The sequence below is a fragment of the Cajanus cajan genome, chromosome 11 (assembly GCF_000230855.2).
Source record: "Cajanus cajan strain Asha chromosome 11, NIPB_CcT2T_4, whole genome shotgun sequence".
NCBI lineage: Eukaryota > Viridiplantae > Streptophyta > Magnoliopsida > Fabales > Fabaceae > Cajanus > Cajanus cajan.
The window spans coordinates 1157946-1168771 of NC_138527.1; the positions used below are offsets into that span (position 1 = coordinate 1157946).

Below are 10826 nucleotides of genomic sequence, written 5' to 3' on the forward strand. Positions count from 1 at the left end.
GTCAATTTTCCGGTTCAACCGGTGAACCGGTGGGTCAAACCGGTTCAACCACTTTTTTTTTTTTTTGTTATAAATTTTTTTTAAGGGACCATAAACCACAAAAATAATAATGAAAATTGAATCTTTTAATGGAAGAACAAAGATTCTTATTAAATATAACAATGACTACTTGTTCTAATGTATTTGTTTATATAATATACAACTTAAATAACTTTTATAGTATATTATTAATTTTATTATATATTTAATAATATAATATATATGTAGATATTACATATATTATTTTGTGATATCAATTGCAAACATATTATATATGTACATATTATTTATATTTTTAATTTGTATTAATATACAGTTTAACATGTAATTTTTTATATATTTTTTACAAAATAAAAATAAAAATAATTTTAAATAAGATAGAAAAATTGAAATTTAAAATAAGATATGAATTTATTAAAATTTATAAGTATAAAATATATTTAATATGAATATTTTTTTAATAAAAATAAATAAAAACCGAGTCATGCGGTTCAACTAGTGACCCACCGGTTCAACCTTTGACCCACTGACCCAGTACCTTAATCGGTTCGATGACCGGTCCGGTTTTTAAAACTATGATATTAAATGGTTAACTTTCATAATAATTTTTCTTGCTTTTTTTTTCTCATGTTTATGATCGGATTGATTTGATTTAAATTATAAAAAAATTGATACATTAAATAAAATTTAAGTCAAAATAACACAAAAAAAAAATCTATATACTCTTTGAAGTTCGAATCTCAAGCATAAGAAGGTTGTTGTGCGTAAATGACACAGATCTTGCATGATGTTTAAGTTTTTTAATTTATTTTAAAATTATTAAAATTTAATTCATAACTAATTATGATAAATAAAAAAATTAAGAAAAATTTAAATTTATTGAAAAAAATTTCCAAAAGTACTTTCTTTCAAAATAAATAGTAGTATTTAATATTGAAAAGTTGGATTGTGCTTCCTTATTTAAATTGCAATTTTCAACATTTTGAAGGCTCCATTAAAAAAAAAAAGCAGAGAAGAGAGGATTCCGATCACAAAAGCCTCTCCCCACGACACAAAACCCTAAATTTTCAACTTTTCTTAGAAATCATGAAGCTCTCCTTCTCCGTCCCCTCCGCGAAAAACCAATCGAAGCCCAAAGCCGTCAACACCTTCGACGACTCTTCCGCCGCCCAAAACGACAACGGCGGAACCAAACACCTCATCACCGAATTCGACCCTTCGAAACCCGCCCCTGCTACCGCCCCCAAAACCCTAATCCCCCCAATCCAAAACGAATGGAGGCCCCACAAAAAGATGAAGAATCTCCACCTCCCCACCACCGACCCTGACTCGGAATCCCTCCAATTCGTGTCCCACACCGCTCAGGATGAATCCGGATCCGACATGTCCTACGGCCTCAACCTCCGCGCCGACAAAAAGCCCCAACAGAACAACCAAGACGCCGCCGCTCCCCTCCGCCGAGTTCCGCCGGAGGTCTCCATGCTGCAGAAGTTCAAGGACGACATGCAGAGGCTGCCAGATGACCCGGGATTAGACGAGTTCAAGGATGTCGCCGTCGAGGGTTTCGGCGCCTCGCTGCTCGCCGGCTACGGCTGGAAGGAGGGGATGGGAATTGGGAGGAACGCGAAGGAGGATGTTAAGGCGGTGCAGATCAAGCGCAGAACCGCTAAGGAAGGTTTAGGGTTTGTTGGTGATGCTCCTGCTGCGCTTGTTCGGAGCAACATTGACAAGGACAGCAAGAACAGGGAAAACAAGAACAAGGAAAAGAATGAGGACAAAGAAAAGAGTGAAAAGGAGAAGGTTGTTAGGATTGTTGGGGGAAGAGATGCCGGGTTGAAGGGTAGTGTTGTTTCTAGCATTGGGGATGGTTATCTTGTTTTGAGGCTTTCCGGGAGTGGACAGAAGGTGAAGGTGAAGGTGGGTGATGTTGCTGAATTGGGTTCTAGGGAGGAAGAGAGGTGCTTGAGGAAATTGAAGGACTCTAAGATTCGGCGCGAGGAGAAGAGACAGGATGTTGGTAGGAGAGAGGAGAGGAGAGTGGTGGATCATAGGAAGGTTTCTTGGCTTACTAGTCACATTCGGGTTAGGGTGATTAGTCGTGATTTGAAAGGGGGGCGGTTGTATTTGAAGAAGGGGGAGGTTCTTGATGTTGTTGGGCCTACGACTTGTGATATATCTATGGATGAGAGCAGGGAGATAGTTCAAGGGGTGTCCCAAGATGTTCTTGAGACGGCAATTCCGAGATGTGGGGGGCCGGTGCTTGTGTTGGCTGGTAAATACAAGGGTGTGTATGGGAGTTTGGTGGAGAGGGATTTGGACAGGGAAAGTGCTGTTGTTAGGGATGCTGATACCCATGAGATGTTCAATGTGAAACTTGAACAGATTGCAGAGTATATAGGGGACCCGAGTTTATTGGGACATTGATTTGGTTGCATCGACTGGACTTCCATTTGGGGCGACAGATTTGCAAGTATGCATATTGGGAATGTCGGTTTTCTTTTTCTTTAATACTCCCAAGATAATTTAAGGACGAACATCCATTTAAAAGTTAAAACTTAAACTTTTATTTTGAAGGGGGGTGTCTTTCATTTCATATATTGATTGAATTATTGCCAGATGCATAAAAGTTAGTTTTGTGATAAAAGTCTTTTTGTTACATTGAAATACTAGGCTTGACATCTTCTTGTATTTTAGACAAGCTTTTGTTGTATTGTATTTTAAATTTTTAACAAGAAGAAACAGATAATAAAAAAAGGAGAATAAAATAAGATGCTAAATCAGGAATTGATGATCAGGATCCTGGGGGGAAAACAACTGCAATAGCAATACTTATGAAGGATGAAGGAGGGATCATTGCAACAGATAGATCTTATAATAAGGTGGGAATCCTGAACTCTAGTAAAATACTTGCCATCCCTATTGCTTGCATTAACATATTGTTCTATTTTCTAATTTATTTCAGTGTATCATGACTTGCCAGCTTTCTGTGCCCTGTTTTTATACACAGAATATTAGTCTTGTTTGATATGATTGTGATAAATTAATGGTATGAATCTTGTAGAATTATAATAAATTGATGGTTGCTTAACATACCAAATTTTGATGACTGTCAAGGTGCTGGATGTTCAGAAATTGGCAGCTGAAATGGGCTTGAGTTGTATAAAGACATTTAAATTAGATGCTCTTAAATCTGTTTGTCGAAGAGATGATTTTGATACTTTTACTGATCCATGCTCTAGTAATGCCAAAAATGATGTGACAAATCAAGTGTTTGATTCATCAAATTTGCAAGTAGAAAGAGAGTCACCCCTTGTTACAGAAGGTTTAGATCTCTGACTCTGGAGGAAAGTTAAATGCCTTTATTTGCTACTTGCTGACCTGTTCATTTACACATGATAGAAAGCATTATCTGGTCCTTTAGAACATGGATTAAGATTTTGTTCAATGCTAAAGCTGTACTATCAAGTGTGTTGGAATTATATATTGAATCACACTTGCTGCCAGAATTAAACATTGAATAGCTCTTATTGTTTAACATTCTGTTTTTCATTGACAGTATTGTTTGCTAAATGTGAACATCAAAGAAATTTATTCTTATATTTTGAGGATGAAAGAGAAAGCTTTGGCTGAAAATAGAAAACTATGAATCATGTTTGTCTGAGACTGAGTTGCATGTTGTTTGTGATATCCATGGTTCTTTTACTTGCACATCTGTTGTTGGTTTCTTGAAGGTTGACATATAGCCTCATCATCATCAAAGTATCATTTAATATTAAGAAATGGCCTGTAAAGTGAATAATGATGTTAAATATTATGTTTGCTTAGACTTAAGTAGTAGACTTGATTTATTGGATTTCTATTGGCTTTTTTCTTTTGCATGGTTTGTCACTTTCCTGTTTAATATTTGTTAATTGTCATAGACACAAAAAGTATTTCTCTATCAACAATTTATAAATGCATTTTTAAATAATTTAAAGCCTAAAGGTTTTAAATTATTTTAAAAAATGCATTTAAACAAGCGGAGAACGAGAAATTGACCTGGAAGAAATCAGAGTGTGGGTGGTCGGGTTGATCGTTCAAAAGGTTTTTCTCCTGACAGTGTTGACAGAGTTCTTCTTAATGCTCCCTGTTCTGCCCTAAGTTTAAGGCCTAGACTATTTTATGCTCTGACCAATCTATATTTATTGGAGCAAATATAGATAGGATATGGGGATTGGTCATTGTTTCAACGGTGTTTTGGCTGCAAAGGAACCTCATCAAAACCGTTACAGATAATCGTTTTTATCGTTGTTTTACTGTGTGGCTGTGAGCTTTGCTCTCCATCTTATTTCTTATTCTTGATTGTGTTGCGATGAAGAGAAAGGGGAAGAAGAAGGGGGTTGTGGCCGTGTGGATTTGTCCTTACATGACTTTGTGAGAAAATGAGTATCCGTTTGCGTTTTATTAAAAAAATTGACACTTGACTTGCACACGCCCTGCAAGGTGTTGGCACCGCTAATGTGCATACCCACTACTCAACGTGCACTTTCGCCCTGCTGTTATAAACACATTTAATTGATATATACTCCAAGGTGCTTCAATTGTTTGGTAGTTTAGACTAAACTACCATGATTTATAATATATAAGTAATTTAAATAATTTTATGATATATTTTATTTCATGTTTCTCTTAATTTCTTAAATTTATTTAGATTGCATCTTTATTTTTATTATAATTATAATTTTGTTCTAAATTATTCTTTAATATAATGATACAAAATTTTAAGAATGAATGAAAATGTAAATTTCTTTATAAGCAAAAGATATATTAATAGTTATAAAAAAATATGTTAAGTGCTTATATATAATAAATTCATGTTAATATTCGTAATCCCAGTATTTGGAACCACAATTTAAAACCAAGGGATCAACTTATCTTAAAGTGGAGTTGTTTCTTCATTTTTCTTTTCTAGATTTATACCATCATTAATTGTCTACTACTAAATCCTGTTCAAATGTGTATTTCTTAAAATTACCTAAAATATGGGAATGTGTGGAAGTTATGGTTATCTCAATATGATTGGGGAAAAAACCTTCTATGGTAAATTCACCCTTGACGTAAATAAGCTGGAGTTATAGATTGGCCAGTGTGATGCGAATTCATCATCTCTGTCTGGGTGGTTAAGTTAGTTTTTATCGTTATTTTTAAACAAAGAGAAATTTAAACACAAAAAAATGATTGTTTTAAAGAAAAATAGTAATAACCATGCAATGCATTTGTTTTTCGCAGGAAACAAATGAATCTTTAAGAAACCATGCAAAATACCAGAGAAGGATGTTTGATCAAGCTGTTCAATTAGACCGACCAGACAGGTAATAGTAAAGAACATTGCAAGTCAGGAGTAGCAAAGAGAAAGATTAAGATACCAACACGGAGTTGAAAAATTTGGTTGAGACTGTACAATTTGGTTGAAAAATGTTCTCTTTTTAGGCTCTCTAGATTTGTAATGGGCAAGTTTTTGTTCGCTGTAGGTGCATATTAGTTTGGAATTTGTTTCTCAGCGCTGCTGGATTTCCTTTTGACCTCCATTAGTTGATGTGATATTATGAATTGCGAATTCTTTGTTGATGTTGAGGGTGTGTGGTTCATATTGTTTTTGAAAGACTGTGGATTGGCAGTGTATGAGAAACTTAGTAATTGTAATGGTGACAATATGTTGTACATGTCTTTGGCATGGAGATGGTATTTGCACTGTTGAGTTGTATGTTAGGATCCTACTGGAATGTGTTCTTGTTTGTTCCAGTGTGATCATTTCTGCCTGCATGATTTGGTATGCCAGTTGCTTTGTAGTAATGAGTAATGTCGTAAGATTGTTTTGTCTCTTGCTTGGATTTGTTTATAAGAACAATAACAACCTTTTCAACGTATTGTGTATTATCCTAACAAGTCCCAGAAGTAATGCTATATAAAATGGATGAAATGGCTTAACTAATCTACAATTTGCAACTTCTAAATAATGTATGAATTAGGAGAATGTAGCCAGTTGAAGTCACTGCTAGAACTCAAGTCAAATTTGATTTGCGATTTCTCAAGTTATAACTGTTTCCTCTCTTTTTCTTACCCTTCACAGATAGAGGGTTGCAGTCTTTCCAGTGCTTTGTTGTCTTATTCTTTTCAACCCTGCGCTTGATGCTGCCAGATACTTCCATTGCAGTTCCTCTTACACTTTTATCTTTGTGACGCGGACTATTCTGATTTCAGTTTTAATTTCAAAAATGGACATAAATTAGATACCTTTAAATAAGCAACCTGAAGATAAGTAAAGTAATTCAATATATTTGTGGTGCAAGTAGTATTTAATTTCAGTAAGAGGGTCCTGAAGTTTCACTGCCAAACCATCAGATTATGCCTTAACCAATTTCATGTTTATATTTTCACATACCTTAAGATCTTTGATGCATTCATTTTTGTTATCAGAGAATATACTTGAAAGAGAGAATGTGTCAACGCTTTCTTTTTCCTGTTCAAAACTTTTGGCAGCCTCTTCCAGTGCAAAAATGCGATTCCTTTTAAAAATGCTATAATTTCTCCCACATGGACAAGTTGGTGCAATGTCTGCATGGCATAATAAGCAGAGCCAAAAAGCATATGTCAAAACAAGTTCGCCTATCAATAACTAAAGCAATTGACATGGCAATTCTCAAGAGAATATAATAATGATGTCTTATTACCATGGAAAAGACATATTGGACGAGAACAGCAATGCTTGCACAACAAGTAAGCAACGTAACAATCTCTGTGGCAAAGGCTGCACAGCTGAGAACCTGATGTATTTGAAGAACTTGAGAATTTTCTTGAACTGTTCAGTCGCAAAAGGGATGTCTTATAATATTGCATAAGATGCAAGAAAGATAGCATAATAGCTTGATAAGATGCTGTGTCTTCATGTTTGTTCTTGGAACTTCTGACTCTTGAGGACTTGTAAACCAACATTGCCTCTTTACAAAGAAGTTCCTCATATGGAATTAAAGACCACATTCTGAGATGTCCATAACGATTGCTAGCTGCAGCCCCAAGTGGAAACCAATCACCAATAGCAAAGTTTACAGCTTCTCCACAGTTAAAACCTAGGATCAACATTAAGAATCAAATGATTAATAGAATTTAATTAGAATGCACTCACAATATGGTTTTTACACTATCATCTGATTACATATTATCATATGTGATAAGAAGCTTTTTTATTTTTATAGTAGCCACTTTAAGAATCACACATGTGATGATTTATGGTTGGTTTTACATTGACACAGTAGAGACTGTAAAACTAGAATTTGTATGTCTCTGTATACGTGGAGACAAATTCACAGAGAGACCTGTAAAGACATTAAGAGATTACCTTGACTAAATCCAGCATGATATGATCTAGGAAAGGTTATGATAAACTCTCCCGGCTTCTGTACAGCCTTATAAACTGCCACATCATGTTGCAACAGGACATTTGGTGGGAACATGGTTGTTTTTTGTGCAAGAAATTTGAAAGCTCCATCCTCTCGATGTTTTGTTAAGATCTTATTGCAATACACATGATTTAAGACGGTCTTTTCGAATTGAGAAGCTGCATAGCTAGGAACACAATACCAAATTTTATTTGCCCCCGAGTGATGATAATTTATGCTGCAAAGAAGACAGAAATGCATTCAGTGATCTGAGTTAAGTCAAACCATGGCTGAGGCAGAAAAGCAAAATGTTCTTAGATATACATATACCTGTACAAATAATGATCTTCTACATGCCATGCAAACATACTGAACAGCATCCCAATGTAAAGCATAGGATCAGTTATTCCCTAAAATTTTTTGCATTGGAATTAGAAAGAAGAAATTATAACTTTTGAATTTGTGTTAGGTTACAAAAATTGCTTTCTTACTGGAATTTCCCTGTCAACCAAACGCAATGGGGACTGTAGAAGTCGTGAGAAATTCTAAAATCAAATGCAAAATATTAATTAAACAACCAATACATGTATAAAATAATGTTACTGCCAATAACAATCAATATATTAAATTCTAATAGCAAACTCAATTTCAAGATTTTGAGATGCAATATATGACAAATAAAAACCAGTTGCAAGAGAGCAGATACTAAGAGAGCACTGAAAGGAAATGGAGTCAGCATAAAGTCTGAAAATCAACCTTCAAATTCCATTTGCTTGCTGCAAGCCTGTCATCAAGATCACATGAAAAGGCACTGCCCTCAACATTGACTCCATACTCAACTGTTCCCTTCTCTCCATGAGCCATCTCATGCCAGAACTCCTTTTCCACATATGAAGAAGTAAGACTTTCAGAACTCTGAAATCTACTGAAGAAAGCCTTGTTTGCAAGAGCCTCAAATTCATGATATGTATATTTTCTGGTTGAAACAATAACTGTCAATTACAATTTTATTTTAAATAAATTTAGTATAAAGGCATAAAAGCATGATATTATCTTACCTTCCACTCATAGAAAAGGTTATTATATCCTTTTCATTCCATTTAGAAAGCCAAAGAGGCTGCACATTTGTTTCAAACTTGAAATCTTTTTTCTCTTCCAGTAAGACAAAAGCTGCTGGATTAGAAGCTGCAATTGGAGAAACAATTTTGCATATACCTGAAATATGAGGATGGAACAATAAATATACTAGTGAAGTGAGGGGAAAAAAGACAAAAAGATGAAGAAAGTACTTGTTCTATTTTAGTGGAAGTGGATTCTGTCCTGTTTGAACTTTGAATAAAATATAAGGTTTAAATCCTTTTAATTTGTGACTTGAAAACACTTTCAGAGAGGAAACCAAAGGAAGACAGAGAATTGGAAGGGTCACTTCGTCCAATACGTGGATCCAACTATAAATTCATGTCCATTGATGCAAAAGTTACAACTGGTAGCTTCAGTTTTGACATGAAAAATCATGTCCAAAATCAGGACCAAAGACATGCTAAGTAGCATGACATCCCTAGAACGCTTTGGAGGCCAAATAAATGGACGCGAGGGGACCAGACTTAAGGTAAGTATCTAATTTTGAAGGAAAATAGAGGGTTCCATTTTCAATTTTGAAAAATACTGTCTAATTTCCCTCATTTCCCTTTCCTACACAAACACTTCTAAAAGAACCCTTTCTTTTGTATTTTAAGATAAAAGTGACTATACTTATCAGCATCTGAATAATCAAGTCACACAGCTTGTACATGATAATATGATATGGCAAATGTACCTACTTATTTGCTACCATACTAATATATGACATCAAATCAATTTCTGATAGAGGGGGAGTTCTTGGTATAAACCTTTTAATGACAGATGAAGCCTTTATCTCATAAACACAGTGATGAAATATGTGTGGTTAAAAGACAAAACATCCATAAATTGTTATCACGTACCATATTTAGAGGCCTCTGGAGCAATCTTCTGCAGATAAACCAATGGATGCTCAAACTCATGCTCTGATGGGTGGTACACTGGACACTCTGGAATCCTATTAGTCCATTCCAGATCAGCTAACTCAAATTTGCTCAGTTTGTTGGAGTCATGACTGGCTGGTTGCTGAGTAATTGAACTTTTACCAGCAATTGTTCTCCTTCTTCTTCCACATCTAGAAACTTTTGGTGCCCCCATTTTATTTAATCCTTTTATGTATCAAGCATTGCTAGTATCTGATTCTTCTGTAGAGACAACAACTTCCACCCTTGGAGGCTTTTCCTCCAACCTAAAATGTATATATATATATATATATATATATATATATATATATATATATATATTTAATAGTTATAGTTATTGGGCAATTAATCATTAATTAGTATGCAAATTTACCAGATTGCAACAATGAAGCTAACATAAGAAAATTGGAGATATTAAATAGATGAGTGAGTATACACGTTATAAAAGTATCATTATAATTCTTATTTTGTATCACTCAGATGGCTGAGAAAATATCATGATGTATAGACTTTCTTTGTTTAGCGTAGAATTAGCTACAAATAGTGAAACAAGAGTGCCCTTGATCAATTTGCAAGAACTTCACTACATTTTGAAACATTTTATTTTCATTCTGGATTACTTTTTAAATAATTGCTAGGTAATAATGGCACAAAATAAAATCCTATTGCTTCAAAATGGCCATGACCACCTTAGGTAAAAGCTCATTTAATTTACTAATACTCACTCATCTACTACTTTAAACACCATTTCCCCTTAAAAGGAAAGTTAGAGATTTGTTAGGGAACCAACATTACACTAGCAAATCAAAATAATCTTGAAAATCTTAAAGAAATCGAGCCTTCAAAACAGGCTTTACTATTTGATGCTTGCCTTAGTTGCCAATGATACACAAGAATTGATCAGGTGTTTCTAGGAAGTCTGTAGTTTCTTCGCGAGAAAAAAATGAAGAGATGAAACTATGATGACAAAATAGAATAAAATTCCCTACTAAAATTTGCTTTTGGGACAACCGAATGTAAATCAATGTTCTTGAAGATAAGCAAATAATGTATGAATTCCTTCATAAGTTGTGTATATTTGCATAACACATTGTATACAAAGCAACAGTCTTGGCAATAAGCCTTTGTGCTTTGGATTAGAATATCAAAAGCATCTTCAAGTTTTTAGTGAATTGAAACTAAACCGTAAGCAAAACATCAATTAAGTGTTGCAACTTGGAACCAGGGCATAAGCATTTCCAACATCAAATTTTCCTTTATATGTAAACTGTCACTACCAAATTTTGAGAGGCAAAAATGCAACATATTCTAGACTTCTGATGCACATAAC

At 34.5% G+C, this 10826-nt stretch overlaps 2 protein-coding genes and 1 long non-coding RNA gene across 16 annotated transcripts; 1 reads left to right on the forward strand and 2 right to left on the reverse strand.

Moving 5' to 3' along the window:
• Positions 1 to 1021: 1021 nt before the first annotated feature.
• On the forward strand, positions 1022 to 7053 carry LOC109787838 (protein MOS2). Of its 14 annotated transcripts, none has more exons than XR_014430553.1 (4): positions 1022 to 2526; positions 2835 to 2918; positions 3154 to 3361; positions 5308 to 5841. XR_014430553.1 is itself a non-coding variant. In XM_083066384.1 (2 exons), exon 1 carries the CDS (start codon positions 1126 to 1128, stop codon positions 2461 to 2463), a length of 1338 nt encoding a protein of 445 aa, XP_082922510.1. In that variant the 5' UTR covers positions 1022 to 1125; the 3' UTR covers positions 2464 to 2509; positions 5308 to 5841. The 14 variants fall into 14 exon arrangements, 2 of the variants coding, with proteins under 2 accessions (XP_082922510.1, XP_020202002.1); XR_014430552.1 differs by having other exon boundaries at positions 1022 to 2509; XR_014430560.1 differs by lacking the exons at positions 2835 to 2918; positions 3154 to 3361 and adding an exon at positions 6559 to 7053 and having other exon boundaries at positions 1022 to 2509; positions 5308 to 5390.
• LOC145953028 (uncharacterized) lies at positions 2717 to 3272 on the reverse strand. The gene is made up of 2 exons (XR_014430561.1): positions 3133 to 3272; positions 2717 to 3030 (listed from the first exon to the last, which is right to left on the reverse strand). It is a non-coding gene; the product is annotated as an uncharacterized LOC145953028 (long non-coding RNA).
• LOC145953088 (lysine-specific demethylase JMJ13-like) lies at positions 6081 to 9671 on the reverse strand. Its single transcript, XM_083066707.1, has 9 exons — positions 9437 to 9671; positions 8513 to 8669; positions 8211 to 8430; positions 7946 to 7999; positions 7785 to 7864; positions 7415 to 7692; positions 6750 to 7145; positions 6461 to 6633; positions 6081 to 6269 (listed from the first exon to the last, which is right to left on the reverse strand). Exons 1-9 carry the CDS (start codon positions 9669 to 9671, stop codon positions 6081 to 6083), a joined length of 1782 nt encoding a protein of 593 aa, XP_082922833.1.
• Positions 9672 to 10826: the final 1155 nt, after the last annotated feature.